A 22399-nucleotide genomic window follows, 5' to 3' on the forward strand; every position below is an offset into this window, starting at 1 on the left:
GGACAGACCTGGAAGTCACTACTGTTTCCCCCAACTAAAGCTCAGGAAGTAGTGTCCTTGGGCCAGTGGTCACATGATGTGTGGCACAGGTGGGAGGTTTTATAAAATCTTTTTTACATTGTTGTTCATTTGTATTTGTTCAAATTTGTATTTAATTTCTCCCCTCAGGTGTAGTCCCCAGAATTCTTCCTCCACTATAGCACCCGTGACCATCATCGCCTTACCTTGTGCTCTTCCCTCCCCTGCTTTGACTTCTCTCCCTCCTCCTCTCCTGCCAACTGCCTCAGAGCTGTGGCTTGCCTGCAAGTTTTGTCATTTTCCTGATCCGTTTGTTCAGTTTCTCTATATTCCCCTTAAGTGAAACCATCTAATATTTATCGTTTCCCTTCTGACTTATTTTGCTTAGCATAATCCCTTCCAACTACATCCGGGTTGCCACAAATGGCATGAGCTTATTTGTTTTGACTGTTGAGTAGTATTCTAGTGTGTGTGTATACATATCTACATCTTCTTGGTCCATTTCTCTGTTTTGGAGCACTTAGGTTGTTTCTACATCTTAATTATTATAAATAGTGCTAGAATAAACATAGGAGTGCATATTGCACTTCAGATTAGTGTTTCTATGTCTTTTGGGTATATTCCCAGGATTGGAATTACTATATTATATGGTAGATCAATTTTTAGTGTTTTAAAGAATCTCCACAGTTTCCCATAGTGGCTGGACCACTGCATTCCCACCTGCTGTACAGGAGAGTTCCTTTTTGCCTAATCTTCGTATTTCTTGCTGCCAGGTTTTTAAAGTACAGGTCATTCTCACTGGTGGTGTCTCATGGTTTTGATGTGCATTTCCCTGATTATAAGTAATATTGAGCATTTTTCAAATACCTGTTAGCCATTTGCATTTCTTCTTTTGAAAAGTATCTTTTCAGCTCTTCCACACTTTTTGATTGGGTTTTCTGCTTTGTTTTCACTGAGTTGTGCAAGCTCTTTGAAAATCTTTGATAATAGACCCTTATCAGTTGGAGGACGTGTAAATACTTTCTCCCAATCCATGGGGTGTCTCTTCATTTTGGTGACTGTCTCTTTTGCTGTGCAGCAGCTTTTTAGTTAGATATAGATCCAGCCATTTTCTTTTTCTTCTAGGGATGAGTCCTCAAAGAGGTTTCTGAGGTATAAGTCATGGAATGTTTTGAGAGACAGGTGATTTGAACATGGGATCCTCTTAACCTCATAATTTGGGGAAGGGTGTGAGAAAGGGAGGCCACATTTCTCAGTGAATGTGTCACGTCCATAGAACAAGTCCTCACGGGAAGAAGAAAAGCTGGATTCTATTAAGGAGAGCTTTGTGCTATAAAGCAACAGGCTTATTTTGCAGTTCTATATCTCCTGCTATAAAGTTATTGCCCTAAAAGGAGTTAATATTTCCCTTTTGGAGATAATGGTATCATATCTAAATTACTTAGCAATTTTCCAATTAAGTTAGCTCATAAACAGTGCCTCTAATTAGCCAGGGTGATACAATAGTTAACCTGGCAATCTCAGATAAAGGGTTCAAGGTGACAGCAAAGATCCAGGGGAGGTGTCAACCCCCCTGCCTGAGAGAGAAGCATGGGTGGCAAATTCCAGAAAACTCTGCTTTCCACAGGCTTGTTCAGGAAATGGGGTATAGTGAATGTGGGGGAGTTACCCTAGGACTCCCCAAGCAAATACTTCATCACCAAACAAAAGGCCAAATTGCACCATTAACAATAAAGAAGATTCAGTAATTCCACAAAGGCTTAATGCACAGTAGAGTTTGGTGTAAGGTTGGACATTAGAGGTAGAACAATGGGATAACACAGCTCCTGATGCCAATGAACTCAGAGTCCAGCAAGATGGGAAGGAATACAGATGATCATCCTAATAATATTGAGTCACACATGAAGGGAGAGTGAACTAATATGAGACATAGATTAGAAAATAAATGCTTTCTTAAATATAGAAATATAGAAGTGAGTCCCTTCCTGGTGGCACAACGGGTTAGGACGCAGCATTGCAAGGTAGCCACAGCTGCCTCAGTGCATGTTCAATTCCCAGCCCTGCAGGTGATCCACATGGCACAGCAAACCTCTTCTGTCTCATCCACAGCTCCCCTCAGCAGTGTACTTCATTGATCTGCCTGTTTTGCTTCCTGCTCTGTCTCTGGTGAATTCTCTCACTGCCCCTGCAACTCTGACCTCTACCCCCCAATTCTGTATGCCTAAATAAATAGATATATTTTTTAAAAATCCAGAAGTGGAGCACTTCAACTTTCCACCATGTACTTCAGGGCCCAATCAGTGAGGCTTCACAAAATTTCAGAATGACCTAATTGAGAAAGACTAGAGATTGCAGGTATTGGTAAGGATACAGAGAAAAGGAACCCATGTGCACTGTTGGCAGATATGTAAACTGGTGACGCATTTATGGAGAACAGTATGAAGATGCCTCAAAAGAGTAAGACTAGAAACACCATATGATATAAAAGTTCCCCTTCTGGTATTTATCTGAAGAATATGAAAACAGTAATTTGAAGAGATAGACACACTCATAACAACATTACTTTCACAGCAACATTACTTTCAACATCCCAGACACAGAAGCAAGTTAAATGTCTATCAACAGATGACTGGACAAAGAAGATGCAGTACCTATACTCAATGGAATATTACTCAGCTGTTAAAAAATGAAATCTTGCTCTTTTTGACTACATAGATAGAGCTTCAGGTGGTTATGCTAAGTGAAATAACTTATAAAGTGGAAGACATTGCCAGATTATTTCTCTTATAAGTGGAATATGAAGAAGAAAAGCAAGTGAATTAAAAAAATAACTCAGACTCTGATAAGAAAATAGGAGCTACTAAAGGTGAAGGGGAATGGAGATGGGAGACACTTTTCTCCCTACCAGCTCTCCCCCCATAATAACCCCCACAACATACCCATTTTTCCTGGTTATTTTTTCAAGATTCAGGTTACCAGACACTCTCTAGAAGCAAACAGTTAAGCATATGTGAGTGAAACGGTCGGTCTCACCTATACACATGTCTGAAAAATCAAGAGAACACTGCCTATTTTTCAGTGACCAAGGTCATTTTCACTCAGAGATGGTTCTCAACATGGAACTGAAACCTCAAGTATGGAAAGTAGAAGGACATACCTCCATCAGTTGTGTGAGTGTTTCTCAGCATTTGATCTGACAATCTGTCTTGAAGTGGAATCAGCAATATAAACACCAGAAAGATAACTTAGTTAAATAGGGTGTGGAGTCCACAGTATGAATTATGAAGATGTTCATGCCAGGCAACCCAGGACTGGGCATTGACCTGTCTAAGCAAACCCCAAGACAAGGAGGTTTACTTGGGAGGTGAATCAAGGAGATGGTGCATTTGAAAGGCTGTTGCCAAAATGGGCAACTGAAGCTCAGTCTGTCTGGAGAACGCTGGAGATGGTGTGAACATACCTTGGCATTATTTAGAGGGAACTGGGGGATTGATCCACCAACTCTTGTCAAATAAAGGTGATACTTTCTGTGAAGAGAAACTAACTTCCTGGTACTTCTATCTGCTCTTCGTGCAGAAGGAGGTTTTGTAGGTACTTGCACTTTAGAAGCCTTACAGGGTAAGTGAGGGTCAAGGTGGGTCATGGTGTGTGTTATACTGACTGAAACTAAAGTCCCATTAGATAAAGCAAGGATTCAAACCCGGGAAGCAGTCCTGTATACAGATATCACTCTGGGAGAGCTGTTCTAAGAAACACAAGTTTGAATTTAGTTTACATAGGTAGGAACAGTGAGGCACAGACATTGTAATGCAATTATTCTTAACAGGAAGGGCTTCTAGTACTAAATTGTTCCAAACTAAAGATATGCTGGTGCTAGTGGAAGGCAATGGGGATTTATTGATTATTTTATTGAGGCAACATTGGTTAACAACACTGTAAGTGACCCAAAGGTATAGGACCATGTATCTTCAGATGCAAGTCACCAGACCACAGTCACCACCAAGGCACCATAGTCCTTGACCATAGACAATTGTGCCCCCTTCATCCTACAGATTTCCAGTGGCTAATATTGGACTGGTTTTGGTTTACCCTTTGTTTTGTTTCTTTATCAGTGAAATCAGGTAACGTTTGCAGGGTTTGATTTCTTTCTAAAGAATGGACTGTAGGGATGCAAATCCAGGATACCCATTGTTAAATGTTCTTTACCTGACTCCTTGGTCTTTGGTGGGTGTGGAGAATGGCTTTTTCTTCAAGCAGCAAAATTCCTGCATAAGTAAAAAGATGGAGCCCGTTTACACATTAAATCTAGGAAAATGGCTTTGCATGTTTGCCTGCTAGACAGCAGGTTCTCAGAACATTTGACAATATGTTCACAGTTACAATTCTTGGAAGATAATGCAACCTAGCTAAAGGGGTCAGTGCAAGGAGATATTTACAGCAGTGTTGACTAGAAGAGCCAAGCTGTACATGACCGATGATTAGAAACCACACAAACTACCTAGCTATAAAGAAACGGTATTTAGTAAATACTCATTTAGTAAAGGGAGGCTCAGTCACCACCATCCTGATGTCAAAGCCCTTAGCTACCTGGAAAAGACTGGTGATCTAACACTCGTGATCTAACACTCGTGGGGATGCAAGTTCAGCACGAACACGAGGATGATCCCAAATTCCCATCTTCCGGGGAAGAAGCATACAAAGGCAGTATACAAAAATGAAAATATATTAGTGTGATGCAGCCATGAGAATTCTGCTACACTGTCTTTTAGATGTGGAGTGCAGAGATTCATTATGAGCATTGAACACTCTAGTTCATATGCACTGAACTCTGGTTTCTACCATTGTTCTCTGGGTCCTCTCCCAAATAGACAGCTGACTATGGACTTTTTGCTTCAGTTAGCTTCTGGGAAATCCACCCTAAGTGGGTCCATTCCCAGGACTGAGGACATGTGGGCCACAGGCACAAACATACTTGTGGTTCTTTTTATGGCTTCCATGCTGGATTTAAGCCTAACTTGTTTTCTATTTTCATTTGCTGAGTCCCAGAATCAGAATATGGAAGTCCAGATTGCTGGGTGAGATCACGGAAATGTACTCACATGGGCCCAGCCATGTCCTGCTCCCTTTCTTCATCAACACAGAGGTCAAGGCACACTGGGAGCTGACATCAACCAGATGGATTCCATAGCCAGGAGTCTGCAATTAATCAGAAAGTAAAGAAAGGGAAAATGGAATTTAGCCTGCAGATTTGCACTTGTTATCAAGTGTCTCCAAGCATGTTCCATGAGGGACATAAATTGCGCCTTTATTCCTCAGATACATTATCACTGCCTGCAGCATTCCATGTAGTTTTCCAATGGGAGTCATTAGAAGCTTGGCCCCAGTGATAAGAGACCAGTTCCGCTCAGTCCGAGCTGTAGCCTGTGAGTCAGCGAGGACATGGAATCCTGCCCCGGGTGGGGTCCAGATTTCAGGGCCACCCCAGGGGTTGAGTCTGGGGAGCCCCAGGTTCAGTCCCTGGGCCCTGAAAGATAGACCAGGCTGATAAATTCTCCTGGAGGGGTACTGGGTACATGGGACAGGAGCTGAGAGACAGTATTCCTTCCCCTTGAGAAATTCACAGAATAAACTGACCCAAGAGAACACTGCTGGGTGATGGGGTGAACAAAATATGGCAAAGCTCCACAAGCAGATGTTATACAACCATAAAAAGAATGAAATACTGGTACCTGGAACAGCACAGAGGAACCTTGACAATGTCATGCTGAGAGAAGGGAGCCAGACAAAAAGGGCCATAGTTTACATGGAATGTCCAGAGCATCTGGGCCCCAGGGGCTGTGAGGAGAGTGGTGTGGGAGCAAGTTAACAGCTTAAATCCACATCTCAGACAGCTGTGTTCTCTAAAGTCTCTGGCTGTTTACCTGACACCGTTTTTGAAGGTTCCAGAGTCCCACCACATGGCCTGTCTCCCTTCTCCAGTCTCTAAGTGCTAACTTAATTTTGAAAGTTATCATGAACAAACAACATGATTCTAGAAGGGAAGCCAAAAGCTAAGGTGGCGGAAGCCCTTCATGCAACACATATCCAATAAACATATAGAGAACCATAAAGATGAACAAGGAGTCAAACATGCATTCTCGTGACAACATGGATGAAACTTGAAGACAATGATGCCAAAGTAAAAGCGGCCAGTGACAAAAGGCACAGGCTGTTCAAAGAAAATTCCCAGAACAGGCAAATGTGCAGACACAAAAATAGGCCACTGGTGGTTGTCAGGGGCTATGAGGAGGAAGGGTGGGTAGGATGGCTGATGTGGCTTTCTTTTGGGGGAGAGGGAAATGTTCCAAAACTGGTTGTAGTGATGGCTGTACAACCTTGTATAATATTGAATAAAAAAAACTATTGGCGTGTATTAAAGAAAAACCAAAATTACAGCACAAGTTGGCTTTATAGAATGATTCTTGATCAGGCAGCAACCATCTAGATACTGCAATGAAATTAGGTATTAAGTCTCAATGACTTTTTGGGTCTTTTCCACTTATTTTTAATATTTCTATATTTTAAATGGGTGAAATATATGGTATGTGACTTGCATCTTATTAAAGTTCTTTTTTAAGCAAAACAAGATTAAAGAAACCCAGAGGAGAGAAGCATGTTATACAAAGTTCCCAAAGGAAGAGATGTTGGAGGTGAGACTTGAAAGGGGTCAAGGAATGCTGGAAGGGAGTGGGGAAAGGGAACTGCATAGGCAGATGCTCAGAGGCACCAGCAGTGAGTTGGGACACTCAGCAGAGCTGAGTGATTTTGACCTTGTGAGGGGAGGATGAGTCCATGAGATTGGGGGGAAATATTTTCATGGTACAAAATAGAAAAGTTTCAAAATGTGGCAAATGAAACAAAAGTTCCTTCCACCTCTGATTTCTCCTCACCTGTGATCCCTTCCTCAGGAAGTTACTATTACCAGGCTCTTACATGTCATTTATGTCATACATGTACAAATAACTTTGTGTTGTACATGGACCACTGACTGACATGTCTCCTATTTTGCTTTTAACATTGCAAACATGTTAGAGAGATTTCCCCACTTGTATATAAAGAATTCACCACCCTTCTTGTGGGTTTGTAGCATGCATCACGTTTTGTTAACTAGTTTCCTAGCAATGGGTATTTAGGTTGTCTCAATTGTTTCTTCTTATAAAGTTCTGTAGTGAATAATCTTTTTAAAAAATTTATTTATTTCTGCATATAAAAGCTGGGGTGTAGGCCAGAGATGCCAGGGTGAGAGGATTCACCAGAGACATAGTGGGGAGCAGAACAGGCAGTTCTACTGAAATACACTGCTGAGGGGAGCAGCAGGCGAGACAGGAGAGGTCTGCTGTGCCACGTGGGTCAGCTCCCTGGCTGGGGATCACACTCTACTACAGTGGCTGTGGATAGCTTCACAGTGCTGCATCTTAAGTCCCTGTGCCACCAGGAAGGCCCTATTAGTGAACAATCTTATACATAGTATATTTCACATAGGTACAACTTCACTGGCAGCAAAATTCCTACAAGTGAAATGATTTTAAGGCAGAGCTTGAGCTTTTTAATGCTGATTGATATTGTCAAAATACTCACAATGGCAGTGGGTCACAGAGTCCTCTTTCCCCACATATTGGGGGTGTGTTTGGAAACATTGTGAGGGGCTGGCTTACACATGGCATTGTCTACAAATCTAGGAAATTTGCACTTGATCTCAGGAACACAGACACCTGCTGAAGAGTTTTGGTGGTGGGTAAGGACGGGAAAGTCTGGAGTTGGGAAGATTATTTTCATGAGGACATCAAATACGTTCTCTTGGCAGGCATGAAATGGTGATGTGATGAGTCAGACAGCGGTAAACACCTCCATCAGGACTGAAGCCACACTGGGGAGACAGTGATTATCTTTTGGGTACAGTCATCACTCTAGACAATGGGGTTGGATATGAGCACACTCCGGTTTCTTTACCCATAACTCTCACTTTCCTGCCATTTTTCTTTTATCACATACTTTCCACATGCCGACGGCATCTCAGGAAACATTTGTTCCTCGAGGGTAAACACATAAAACCGATAGCAAGGAGTTTTGATCTGAAGCTAAGCTTTGACCAATGACAAGCAGATGGGTGATAGAACAGCTTTATCTTTCTCTGCAAGACCTCTATGCAATTTAATTAAACAAAGAGCTGGGGAGGCTCAAGGAATGACACATTCATTCTGAGTCATTTCTTTAAGAACAGACAGTTGCTATTGTGTGATGCAAAGAGAGGAGGGAAGATGAATTGCAGTTGGTCATAAAGGCACCTGCATATGAGGGACCAAGAACGTGTTCCATCCAGATGTTCCGGAGTGGCTAAGGATGAGTATGACAGGCTTGGTACTCGTGGGGCTGGCTCTGTGGCTCAAAGTCACCACAGCTAAGGCAGAGGAGGGCAGTTTTTGCTCTAAGAGCCAAGTAACTTTTAGAGACTCTTGCTATGAATTTGTGCCTCTCAAGCGCACCTTCTATGATGCCCAGAGCTGGTGTGAGGGGCATGGAGGCCATCTAGTCTTTATTCGGGATGAAAGCATACAGCAGTTTCTGCAACAGCACATCTCCCAGGACAAGGAATGGTGGATTGGACTCACAGGAAGCTCGACACAGAATGGAATCACAGAAGGTAGGTGCTTGTTGCTATGATTCTTACCAGGGCTTCTTACCCAGAGCTCCCTGGAACAAATTCACCCATCTCAGTTCTCATGGTACAGATACATCCCTCTTTGGTTGTTTTGGGAATCAAATAAAATAAGCCTTGACAGTGCTGAGCACAGAATCTGGCATCTGGCCAGATTCTGCACTCTCAAAATGTCCATTCCTTCACATATGCCTGATGATAACAGCAGCAGTGACTTCTTGGGCTCCTGCTAGAGTAATGCAGGGCATCGTGCTGACTGCTTCCGCTCCATTATCATGAGTTCCTATAGTAACTGCCAAGATCATTCCGATTGCTGTCTCTATTTTACAGACAAGAAACCTAAGTCTCAGAAAAGAATTTCTAAGTTACTAATATGGTCTTTTCCCACTTGTTCTGAGCCTAAAGTAGGTCGAGTGCACCATAGCTCAATTTGGGTTAGCTTGTCTTGCTCCATGTCCCTCCTGGGAGCACTGACCCAGGTGTGACCACTCACTGGGTCACAGCCAAGTGGGTCCTTCTCACCTGAGTACCTAAATGACCTTGTACTATGTTAGCATTTAGCTTTTAGGTATCTTTCCTCCTACACTATGAATCCTTCAAAGAAGGAATTTTGGTTTTCTCAGTGGCTGGACATAAAACAGAATGGACAGACAATTCATCCTATTTATTCCTTATACTTTCCCCACCTCTCCCCCTTGTGCCACCCCCCCCCACACCTCCGGGATAGTAATGCAATGTGCACCTTAATGACTGAAGAAAATGAACTCGCTGCAGATAGGGAATGGCAGTGAGGTCTCAGATCAGTGCTGGAATCACACTGGCACCCAGATGCTTGCCCCGTACATGCTACTGGGTTTTGGGAATTTAGAGTAACTTGGGCTAAGCAAAGCACTCACAGAAACACACCAGCAAAGATGGAAATGTTTTGCTAAAAGATCAGTGGGGTGGCCTTCCCTGGTGGCTCAATGGGTTAGGACTTAGCACTGCAAGCTAGCTGTAGCCACTTCAGTGCAAGTTCAATCCCCAGCCCCAGAGGTGACCCACATGGCACAGCAGACCTCTGCTGTCTTGCCTGCTGTTCCCCTCAGCAGTGTACTTCCTCGATCTGTCCACTCTATTTCTGGTGAAGCCTCTCACCACCCCTGCACCTCTGACCTGTACCCCAGTTCTGTATGCATAAATAAATCTATATTAAAAAAAAAACAAAAGATCAGTGGGGTGACTCATTTTTGGAAATCTCAGAACAAGAGGTTTGAGTTCTAAAAGGCATCTTTAGGCAATATTTGCTGAATGGTTTCTTGCTTTTAGATGCAGCAGTTGCTTGGTTTACTGAGCACCCATTCAAGTGCAGTGAAAAGAGCTGTGTCTATTTAAAAGCTCCAAGGGATACTGCTTGGCTGTTAGAAAAAACAGAGTTCACCCAACGAGGCAGATCTCAAACAGCCTCCAATATCCAAAGTTATTTAAAAAACAAGGGATATAGCGCTGTGTGCAAGATGGTGGTGTTTGTGTAAATAGATTTCTGGCCCTTCGAAATGCTGATTGGTAGGTGAAATTCAGCATAAAACAGCTAGCAAGAACTGTAACCACGGTGGGCATCAGCCTTAAGATGGGAGGAGTGAGGGGTTTTCATTACATTCCCTTTTTCACTATTTGTGCAAACTGAATTTTTTAAAAACACTTATAGGTTTTTTGTTTGTTTGTTTTGTTTTGTTTACAAATCAGTGATTACATTTTTCAGTCTTGGTGGTAAATATGTTTTAGCTAGGGCTTTCCAGATTTTTAGTGACCCAGAAATGCCTTTGGGTCCACACATACACACACATTTCTGCCAGAGTCACAACCAGGCAAGCAAGATTCCACAAGTCCCAGTAACTGCTTCCCCTGTAACTCAGCGCTGCCATCTGTCCCCACGGATGGAACATTTGAGGCACTCAAGGACTGAGCTTGGGCACACCCCTGCCATGAAACAGAATCAGAAATGCTTCCACCCTCCATCCAGGGATGGGGATGTGGCTGGACACCTCAAACGTGAGCTACAGCCACTGGCAAGCTGGGGAGAATGCTCCTGCCCCCAACACCTGTGGCTACATCGGGAGAGATGCCTCCTCCAGGTGGGCGGCCACGGACAAGTGCTCCCAGCCCTTCGCCTTCATCTGCGAGTTTGGTGAGCTGGGCCTGCGGTGGGGCCGCCCTCCTCTTTGTCTCTCTGTGTCTCCATCTCTCCAGGTTTCTTTGTATCTGTCTCTTTTTTCTCTGATTGGTAGGTGAAATTCAGCATAAATTCTGCATATCTTCCTTCTGTCCCCATCTATATATTCTGTGTCTCTTTCGCTGTTTCTATCTCCCTCTGCTGTCTCTCCACCTCATTTTCTGTCTCTCTCCGTGTCTATCTCTAAATACCCATCCATCTCTGTGTGATGCTCTGAGTCTTTGCATCTCATTCATCTCCCAGCTCATGTCCCCTCCCTCTCCTGTCCACTCACCTTCTTTTGGTCCATCTTTCCCTCACACACCTGCATCTCACACACCTGCATCTCGAGAGACATGCTGAGTCATATGTATTCTCCTTTCTGAGTGAAAGGGAAATGCGGGCCCAGGAGGCTTTTCTCACTAACCCCGGACACCGGCTGCCGTGGCTGGTCCTGGGTCCAAGCCCACAGCACCTGGCCCCTAATTCCTCTCTTCTGTTCTTGTGTCCGTCCCAGCCCCTGCCTATAGTTGACCCCTTTGGGGCCCTGCTATACAGGGCCTGCTTTTGTTGCTGAACTCCCCACCAGTTCCTGACACTCAAGCCAGGATATATAGAAGCTTTTGGGGTTCCTGGGCCCAGCCCCCTTCCTGGCTGTAAGCCCTTCATCAGAGCCTCTCAGTTCATAGGCCCCAGTGTAGGTTTGGACACTTACAGGGCTCCCTGTCCTCCATCCCCCCACCACAGGCTTACTGCCTCGTGCTGTCATTCTGAAAATCTGGAAGCTTTGGGGGCCTGCATATCATGCAACTTCCCTCTTCTTACCACAGCCCTCAAATTTCCACCTCCTCCACTCCAACGTAAACCTGTCTCTCTGACTCTGCTGTCCCCGGGGGTTTTGGAGTCCTTGGCAAAAGTGCTAAGTTCCTACAGTATATTTCTGGTCACAAAAGCATCACTAAACTTGTAGATAAAGGCCCAAAACAGACCTGAAATGAAACTGCCCTTTATGTTCACACGCCCACTTATTGTCCAACCTGCTTACTCCAATTTAGGGTCATGGAGGGTCACAGCCTTTCTCAGCAACTAAGGGACCAAAGAGGGGGGACACAATCATGGACAGATGCTCTTCTATCACAGCGTGAACACACACACACACACTGACCAGGATATTGAGACTTGCCAATGAACTTCATACATGTCACTGAGGTAAGAGAGGAAACCAGAGCCCCCAGAGAAGACTCTACATAGTCATGGGGAGAGAGTGCCACAGAGTGACCCTGGCTGAGAAATTATTGTTATTATTATTTTGGCCCTCAATATTGTAACAACATGATGCTGAATGAAATGAGACTATATGCTTCTGGTGTCCTTCCTCCTTTCATACCCAGCACCTCTGGCCAGACCCCAATTCTCCTATGCAAATATAAATAATTTTTAAAAAATTAATAAAAAGAAGTGAGCCTATAAGAGGGTCTGCTTGGGAAGGTATCTGAAATAGGAACATAACAGCTGCCACCTGCACAGCGCTTCCTTACATGTCAGACTCCTAATAACCCTATGGGAATGGTATCCACACAACCTCTACCAAGGAGGCACAGAGAAGCTAATGAATTTGCAGAAGGTCACACAGCTAGTGCTTGACTCGGTGGGCTCTGACCCTGGACAGCCTGGTTCCAAACCTTATGACCACCACATTACATTGCCCACCCTACTCTTCACCTGGTGTCTTGAATCTCACCGTCCTGAGATGCCACCCATGACTATGACCCTTTCTAAGTTGTCACCTTCCTTTTGTCACAGGTATGGGCCAGAGCCTGGCCTGCGAGGGCTTCAGTGCCACCATGCACTGTGGCTCAGGAGAGGTCATCCAGATCCAGGATGCTTTCTATGGGCGTCAGACTCCCCATTACTGCACCCAGGGGCCTGCACACCCCTCTGACCTGGAGGAGGAATGCAGTTGGGTCAGTGTCAAGGACGAAGTGGCAGGTAGGGCACATGGGCCCCACAGCTGTGTAAGCACAGCACTTCCTGGTGTTGTGTGCCCAGCAGAGGGCTCTGGAAGGCTCAGACTGTCTACACATCTGAACTTGGGCTTCCAAAATGTGGGAGAAAGTGGCCAGTCTGTGCTCATGGTACTGAGCACAGCCAGAGGGCCATGCCTACCTCTCAAGCCCACCCCGGGGGCAGGAGCACGTTTACTCTCAACCTCCTGGGGTTCAAGGAACTTTAGTTTCACAATTTAATTTATTAAATTTTGAAAGACAATAGTGGGGGGGGGCGCGGGTATTTCAGTGAATTCTCATAGATCCTTGGCCTTTTTTGTTTCAGATTCCCTCAAAAGAGACAGAAACCTCATTAGATACATAGCTGTGCTCTTGCAGGGCTGTCCCATCACCAATTCAGTATTTAGGGATAGCTCGCATGGCCTGTTACTGCTACTTTCTCTCAACGCATCCTTAGGCATTGAGTCAGATACCCTGGGAGGGTCTTCTAGTGTTTCTGTTATTCACAGAACAGTATCCTATTATATATGTTATTCTGCAAAAGCTTTTTCTTTTTCTTTTTTTGGGGAGGAGGGGGTTGTTTCTTTTTTGCTCAACACTCTGTTTTCCCGGCATATTATCCATCCCGATACATGTTTATTTATTTGATCTGTTGTCTCACTGCTTCACTTGTTTCTTCCTCTGTGGTGCTATGCACAGGTTGCTTTAAACAATGCTCAGCAAAGCTGTCGGTTGGGGGGCGGGGAGAGGTGGTCTCTGGGCATGAGATTCTCTAGGGCCTTGTTTCCCAAAATCAGAGCTGCATTTGACCAGTGAAAGGTTCCATATCAGGGCTGACAGGGGCGCCCTGGACTCTCCTGGGGGTGCAGAGACCTCAGAAACTCCTACTGCCAGTGCACAGGGCGGGGGTGGGGGGCTCTCCTTCAGGGTCCCTTGAAGGCAGGTCTGCAACTTCTCAACCCAGTGAGGGCACAGTACTCCCATGCTGGGAGCTCTGGGGCTTGGAGCCAGCCTCCCCATAAGCGCTACTCACCATCTGCCCATGGAGACCTGCCGACCCTCAAAGTCCTGCAAAGATCCAGAGGGGACACCTAATAGCTCAGAACTTGCTGAACAGCCACCCCTCCCTTGGAATGAACTTGTTCCTCTTCTCTCCACATGGCACCCACTTGTCTTTGCTCTGCTGAGTGCAGATGTGGGGGAAAGAAATGCTGAAATCAGCTCTGAGGAGCTCTCTCCTGGATGCAGCATTCCTGAGGCTGTGGTCCTCCCACTGTGGAGGAGCTGGGCTGGACTGGCTATTTTGACCTGAGACCAGCAGTTCTCAAAGTGGGGTCCCTGGGTCACCAGCATCAACACAATTCTCATACTGCCCTCACATCTACTGAATTAGAATTGTTGGGGATGGGCTCAAGAAATCTGTCTTTTCAGCGCTCTGGGGGATTCTGGTATATTCCAAAGTTTAAGAGTTTCTCTGCCACACGCTGAGCTACTTGAGGGCAGAAATTCTACTTCTTGCTCCCCCAAGTCCCTGGCATAGTGCTCGGTGTTTGGTAAATAGCAACAGAAAATGCTGGGAGGATGGCGGGTGAATGCATGGAGGAAAGCTGATTCGTCTCTATCTACAACTGTCCCTTTTTGTCCCTCACACCTTTGGCTTCTGCTGGAATCTGGTGCTGCCCAGGTCAGTGCCAAGGGCTACAGGCATGCCAGGTGGCAGCTGACGGTACCTACTTCGGAGACTTGTGTCCCTCATGGGGCAGCTACCTTTGGGTGCAGTACCAGTGCCGAGAAGGTAAGTTCCCAGCCTGCTAGGGTGTGAGAAACACCTTTCAACGCCAGATTGGCTTCCGTCAGGAGCCAGACAGCTGCCCTTACCCAGCCCTCCCCACCTGTTTAGCCTCTGGTTGGGGGAGTTTGAGGGTCCTGTTGTAGAAACAAACCATCAAACCAGAAGTAAAAATACATATATTTTTAGTCCCAAGATCCTGAATAATTAATTTTCATGGGATGACCCAATAGACACAGCAGACAACTGTAAGTTACCTGACTAGAAAAATTAAAAGGTCTCTCACCCTACATCCCCCACCTGCTTAGCCACCTGCTTCCAAGGTAGTCATAGGACACACAGGACTTTTTAGAAATAGGGACCTCAAAGGCCAAAAACTGACCCATAATGCCATCTTTAAAGTTTTCTACATCAAGAAGGAAGACTCCTCCTCAACTCTGCAGTCCTATTCCTATAAGGAGACTACTGTTAACACCAAGAGTAAATACCTCCCTGTTTTTTTGAGTGTTTGTATAGGCATGACCATGTGTGAATATATATCACATATATATGTACTTTAAAAATATATGATCATGTTTAATGCACTACTCTACACCTCACTGTTCTTTCACTTAATGATGTGTTCTGGACATCATTCCAACTAGCTGCCTTATTTTTCTAAGGACTGCACAGTATTCCATCATCAAGACTGACTTACTCAATTCCCTTGTTGATGGTGTTTAGGTTGCCCTGACTCCTCTTTGGTATTTATCACTCTGCAGTGACTCTTCAAATACCTTGACATGTGTCTAAGGTTATGTCCAGGGGTGAGATCCCCAGTGGTGGAAATGCTGGGATATAGGGCATGTACACATTAATTAATTAATATATTACCAAATTACCCTCCCAAATGCCATATGGACTTACATTCTTACTCGCTGGATATGTAACACTGATTGCCCCTAACTTTGTGAAATCACATCCCACCAGTGCCCAACTTCTCCTGCAGTGTTGAGGAATGGTGCAGGGAGTTCTGAAGGAAAAAAAGAAGTCAGGGGATGCTGGGGTCCCCTGAGGCTAACCAAGGGAACAGGGTCTATGGGAAGGGAAGAGAGGCCCACCCAAAGATAAGGATATAAGAAGGAAAGAGGACATAGAAGACCGTTTTAACCTTCCTGATACACTAGGGTTGAATGAACTTAGGGAGAGATCTCTACTTTTTTTCCCAGGAAGAGGTGGCCAGGTGTTTCAGCAGTGATTTTTGCTTGGTAGTTTCACTAACTGGACAGGTATGCCTCTGGAGAGCTGCCAGTTGCGTTGTGGCCACCCAGGTGGCTTAGGGCAGGTAGTGTCCATGTAGATCAGATTTTCTGTCCCAACCTTAATTTTGAATCTCCTCTTCCTTGCGAGTCAGTGTTCTGTGAGTCAGTGGTGAAGAACAAATTTGTGACTTATATAGAAGCTCCTTCAACTCCTCCCACCCCCCACATCTGTGCCCAGTAGGGCCTGGCTGGTCCCTGAGTCTCCCAGGATGGCCAGGAATCAGACCACCAGGTCAAGAAAGTCCTTCTCATTCACATCCAGCATCTTACATCTTTCCCCTTCTCATCTGTGCTCTGAAGTCATAATATGCTGCGCCACAGATGAGCCTAGGGCTGGGGGATGAGCCCTGGCCCATCAGTCCTGCCCTCTGTTCTCTGCAACAACTCTGTTTTGTGGGTGTAATGTACATCAGATGATGTACAGTGAGTCATCGGCCACCTCAGTCAAATAGATTTCTTAAAGGTGTTTCACCTTTTTTTTTTTTTTAAGCATTATAAGATATATTAGGGCAATCAATAGAATCCTGGTTACATCAATTAGAGTCCATCATGCAGCTCTTGTAAAGAACAAGGAAGCTCTAACTGAATTCACCTCGAACAAGCTCCCAGAAACACTCAGTAAGAAAAATGGAAGATGCAAAGAAATGAGCAGAGTGTGAGCCCTGTGGTGCAAGAGCATGTGTGTGCTGGTCAATGTGTAGATGTTTCTGGAAGGAGACCCAGGACACGGTAACTGTAGCAGCAGAATTGGGGGCAAGGGTTGGAGTGGATGGGAAGTTTCTTTCCCTGCATACCCCCCTTCTACATTTTAAATTCTGTATCTCGGGCATGTATTACCTCTGAACAAAAAATGAAATTTGAAAAAACTTCTAAAAGTAAATAAAATCATAAAAGCCCCAGCTAAAAATGAAGGAGAGGTAGACAGAAGAGAGCAGGTTTTAAACAGAAACACGTGTCTGTGTTTTGTGACATGGCACCGACATTCTGTGTTTTCACCCACAGGCCTACAGCTGACGGTGTCCCGGGAGGGTTTCGTCTTTGACAATGTCACCATCTCCCTGACATGGCTTCTTTTTCCCTACACCGGAAACCTGTCCTGCATAGTCAGTACTGGAGATGGCCACATATTTGATCCCTACTACCTCCCGAGGTGAGAGGAATCTTTGTGCTTGGATCAAGATGTAACAGTGTTTGCTGCCTAACAAAATTTAGAGGATTAAAATAATAGGTAGACTTTCCTATGGTTGTTCCGTATCACCTAGGTGGCCCTTCTTGTCTCAGCTGGTGCGGTTGGGGCTAGATGGCCTACAAAGACCTCCCTTGAGTGTCTGGTGGTCAGCTAGATCTCAGCCATGGGCATGTGCTGCTCATTATCCAACAGGCTGGTGGAGGCTCATTCTAGGATGCAGAAGGGTCTTTAGAAACAAGTGAGAAGAGGCCCAATATGTGAGCATTTTCAAATCTCTACATGTGTCCCATTTTCTGATGTCCCATTGGCCAAGGCAAGTTCTGTGGCCAAGCCCAGATTCAGTAGGTGGAGAAGTAGACTCCCGTGTGCATGGAGAGTATGGTCCAGTCACAGTACCTAGGAGCTGTACATCCAAGAATTGGGGGATTGTCACTCACCAATTTTCTCTCTATGGAGGCCATGTCAACAGCATGGAGAACAGGGTCCTGTCACCTGGCTCTGTGTAGACTTTTGGGGGTCCATCCTTGGAATCAGTAAGGGGGCAAAGGAGAAGTGCATCTGAGCATGAGAATGTCTTTTGTTGGTAAGAGTAACAAAAACAATAGTATCTACATTTTAATAATAGTCCAGCCAGACAACTTAATTCTCAGAACAACCCAATGAACTGTAACTGTAATGCTCAACATACAAGCCATGGACCATATAAACCAGTAGGCACTTGAAATGAAGCTGGTGTCGAGGGAGGCTATAATGGTAAATTCCACATGGACTTTTGAAGACTCGGTCTTCAACCACCTCCAAAATATGAAATATCTCACTAATAATTTTTTAAGTATCAGTTGTACATTGAAATGATAGTATATTGGATATATCCAATATATACAATAAAGAAATATATATTTCTTTGGATATATTGTAAAGAAATTACTTCACCTGTTTCTTTTTTTTCCCCAATGAGGCTATTAGAAAATTTAAAATAGCACATATGGCTCACCCTACATTTCTGTTGGTTGATGACAAGCTAGATAATTGTCATCTTGTTTCTACAGAAAGCTACAGTGTGCCCAAGTCACACAGCTAGGGAGTGCCAGATGGCAATGCAAGTCAGGACCTAGGCATCAAAACTAAATTCTTAGGCCCCCTCAGAAAAGCCTCAGGAAGCATGGGGGCTGGTGGTGTTATACACTGCATCCTCAGGGGAACAGTACCTCCTCAGCCGCATGCCAGCTGAACCCAGTTTATAATATTTCAAAGACCTACCTGGGTGTGGGCTAGCACCATTCTGCCGTGTCATGCATGCCACTGTGTGGGCACCCAGAATATTCCAGAATATCCAGGTCCTTGTTGGGTTCTGGCTCCAGTTCAATATGGATCCCCAGGGAAATCGTGGAGACCCACAAGCCCTTCTTCTAAGCCCAAACATCTTGGGTCCTGCCCTGTGGGAACTAGAGATTCTGAACCCAGTTCTGTGAATACCCAGCTCAATGGATGCCCAACCCCAAGAGAAGCCCTGCATGAGGTGAGGGAGACAGGGGGCCAGTCCTATCCACAGCTCAAATCTGAGCCACAGAGTGCAGGCCTCACACTCAGCAGTCCTTTGAGTGCAGACCTCACACTGAGCAGTCCTTTGAAAATGGTGCCCAGGAACTGGAGTTCTCATTGCAAACACCACCAATGGAACATGAGACCCTCAAACAATCCCTGCTCTTGGACATCCAGTTCCTTCATTGTCACATTTTCATAGATGGCTGTTTGGTTTACATAGAGTAAAAGGGGAAATTACATGGGGGGAGGGGATGACGAAATGCTACAAATCTCTATGGTGGTATTCTATCGGTTCTTCCCATTCACTACTGTTTCATCAGTAAAACTGCAGGTGCTCAATTACATAATCTTTCAGCCCTCAAATCTCTTGCAATATGAATTTGTTATCAGCAAAAAACTGACCATATGTATCCTGGTTAAGACCTTTAGATACAAGGAACTTTTCCAGTGATAAACAACATCTAAAAACCGCAGCAAATGGTACCAACTGCTAATATTTGTTAACTTTCAATGGTGAGCCCGAGGGAGGTTGTGACATTACCCTTTGGAGTTCTCTGTGTGATCCATTTTTTTTCACAATCTAAGAGAAGGAACAATGAGCCATGCTTTAAACTGCGATCCCTCTGGCTATTAGTTCTAATGAGAGCCGCCAGCATTCTTTTTTTCTCCTTTCCAAGGAAATAGGCGCTCATCACCCAAACCAAATAATGCAATTTCATCTACTTTAAAGACTTGTTGGGCCTTGAAGCTACCCATCCAGCACCTTCTATGATTTTTATTAATACTGGGAGATATATTTCTGGGGCTGTCTTTTCAGCACCAGCCACCTCCGTATACTCTATTTACAATATGTGAAATGGCGTGTGCACATACATTTGGCATGTCAATTTTATGTGTTTCTGCAGATTCCTACTTTTGATTAGTCTTGTTAGGCTAAGAGGTGCACATTTAAAAACCGGATGCTCCATCCCCATTGTAGCTAAAACGCAGAGAATCCAAGTTCAAATAGAAATAGCAGAATAAAAGGCAAAGGATTTCTCCTTCCGAAGCTCCTTCTCACCTTGCTCTCTCTAAGTCTCATGTTCATTTGCACAGAAGGCTACTTTGTTTTTCTGTTGGAGGTGGACAATTTTCTACTTACCTGACATGGTATACTGTGCCTCCTGGAAAATTTGCCAGGAGATGCGATTTGTCCAAGTCCAGCAATGGGTGACACAGCGCCACCTACTGACAGATCCCGGGAAGGAAGACATTTTTCTGTCTCCCCTTCAGTTTCTGCACACTTGGTCTGGAGAGGAGACTTCCCTAAAATCCATAATTCATAAGACAGCACAAGCCAGAAAGTGACCTAGATACACTGAATTTCTGTGCTATTCAGAGGGGAGAATCTGGAGAGTGATAGTTCTGAAAAACCCTAAAGCTGAGTGGTGGATCTATTTTTTAAAAAAGGGGGAAGTTGGGGAATGGGATCAAAAACAGTGGGGGGGGAAGGAAATGCACTGGACTATAGTGATGGCACATGGGTGATTTTGTGATGGGAAACCCAAGGGGATTGCAACTGAGATAGAAAAATGCACAAAAATATGTAAAAATAAACTATTATACATATATTTTTAAAATTAAGGAAAATGCCAAAAAAAAAAAGGGAGGGGGGAAGCACATGGATGTGAAAGATAGAGGCCACCTCAGGTAACTGCAAGCACCTCACTACACCTGGAGTTCAGGGGTGTGAGGGAAGAAAGAAAGATGCTGCTGGAAAACTCAGGAGGGGTCTAGAGATGAAAACCCTGTGATGCCAGCTAGTTGAAAGAGAGCCCTGTGTTAGCAGCCGGCGACTCAGAGCTGAGCCCACCTCCAGCTATTTCTTAGTTGTAGGGAGTTGGCACATTAGCGCTAGAGTCTTTCTTACCTACAGTTTCCACAGGTGCTAGGGGAATGTTCACCTCAATCTTGAAGGTGAGATCCGAGCAACAGTTCACTGCAGCTGCTACAGAGGAGGCATCAGAATGGTAGCCACTGATGTTACATGATCTGCCAGTGTTACTAAAACTGTTGGGTAATTTTAAGGAGTAAATGAGATTATAAAGAAGGGATTAACTGGTACACAGTTGGTTCTTTATAAAAGGATCACTGTTTCTATTACATTAAAACTACATAAAATATATAATTATTTTTAATAGGCAAAGTGGCATAAATATTGTTCGACTGTACAAAAAGGTACAATAGTTTATTCATGGCAGATATTCACTCAATCATGATCTTATTTAAACCTTACAACAAGCCAGTCAAAAACGATTCTCACCTCATGATGAGGTGGAATTAAGACTCAGAGAGGGAGGTTGGGCGACAGTTAAATGATGGCGCGCTGGGGCATCTCCTGTCCAGTGTCTTGCCTTTCCATTTCGCCACATGGTCCAACTGGGTCAGTTGGCTCATCCACCAAGCTAGCCAGCTACTTCAACAACATGACACAGATAAGGTATTCTCAACCACTAGGCAGTATGAGCTAAGACCAAAATAGTGAACTTTTTCCTCCACCTCTTTCTTATTAAAGAACAGTTGTGTCCCATTAATGTCAAATATCCAAGCAATTTTAAACCTTTTATTGAAGCATTATATAAAAACAAAAAAAGTACTCAAAAAGACACAACTCAGTTGTAACCAGCACCCAGATCAAGAAACAAAACATGACTAGTCTCCCAGAAGTCCCCCTTAAGGCCCCCAAAGCTACTGACTTCTCCCATCATCAACGCAAGTGACCTGTATATAAACAGAATCATAAAGCCTATATTCTTTTGTGTAGGACTTCTGCTCAGTCCTTTTTGAGGTTCAGTCTTATTGTTGTAATTGCGGCTTTTTTTTTTTTTTTGCTGTGTATCATTCTACTGTGTAAATATAACTCATTTTATACAGCGACCACTGATAGACATTTTGGGTTGTTTCCCACTGAGTTATTATAAATTATGATCTGTGAACATTCTAGTTCATGTCTTGGTTTTCTATGTACAGACTGCAGTTGGATTTACACCGAGGAATTGCTAGGTCAGAGGACTGTAACAAGAATTTTTAAGCTGTCTTCATCTCCTTGTGCTCGGAACATATCTTCTCTTTGATAGCAGCAATTTCCAAAACCACTTTGCAGCCTTCTCCCTTGGGTGAGATCACTGGGAGGAAAATCAGGAAAAATCCATTTCTCTGCTTCTTTGTCCTAGGCAATTTCAGCTGGTACCAGAATTCAAAGAATGGTATCAATTTCTTCTTCCAAACAGATCACTGAAAAAAAGATTGGATTTGCTCTTTAAAACCATCCTTCACATATCAGTAAAGAGCTAGTGTTTTCTCCTTCCGTAATCCACTTTGTCTGATGTTATATGGACATTCCAGCATTCCTTCCACTAGTGTTTGCTACTGTCTCTTTCTTTTAGTCTATGTAGATCATTACTCTAAAGTGGGTTTCTTGTAGACAGTATAGGTTCAGTCTTGGTTTTTTAAAATCCCATCAGCCCAATAATTGGCATATTAAGATAATTTTTTTAAAGATTTATTTATTTATTCATACAGAACTGGGGTACAGAGATGCGGAGGGTGAGAGAATTCACCAGGGACAGAGTGGGGAGCAGAACAGGCAGATCGATGAAGTACACTGCTGAGGGGAGCAGTGGGCG

At 44.2% G+C, this 22399-nt stretch overlaps 1 protein-coding gene across 1 annotated transcript in view; it reads left to right on the forward strand.

Moving 5' to 3' along the window:
• The first annotated feature begins 8397 nt into the window (after window positions 1–8397).
• PKD1L2 (polycystic kidney disease 1-like 2) overlaps window positions 8398–22399 on the forward strand; it is an 89246-nt gene continuing 75244 nt past the window's right edge. The window contains exons 1-5 of the mRNA XM_004690161.1: window positions 8398–8698; window positions 10716–10880; window positions 12708–12893; window positions 14595–14705; window positions 17003–17150. Of these exons, the coding sequence (XP_004690218.1) occupies window positions 8398–8698; window positions 10716–10880; window positions 12708–12893; window positions 14595–14705; window positions 17003–17150 (911 nt within the window). The remainder of the gene's footprint in view (window positions 8699–10715; window positions 10881–12707; window positions 12894–14594; window positions 14706–17002; window positions 17151–22399) is intronic.

The sequence above is a fragment of the Condylura cristata genome, unplaced genomic scaffold (assembly GCF_000260355.1).
Source record: "Condylura cristata isolate star-nosed mole 26May11 unplaced genomic scaffold, ConCri1.0 scaffold00028, whole genome shotgun sequence".
In the NCBI taxonomy this organism is placed as follows: Eukaryota; Metazoa; Chordata; class Mammalia; order Eulipotyphla; family Talpidae; genus Condylura; species Condylura cristata.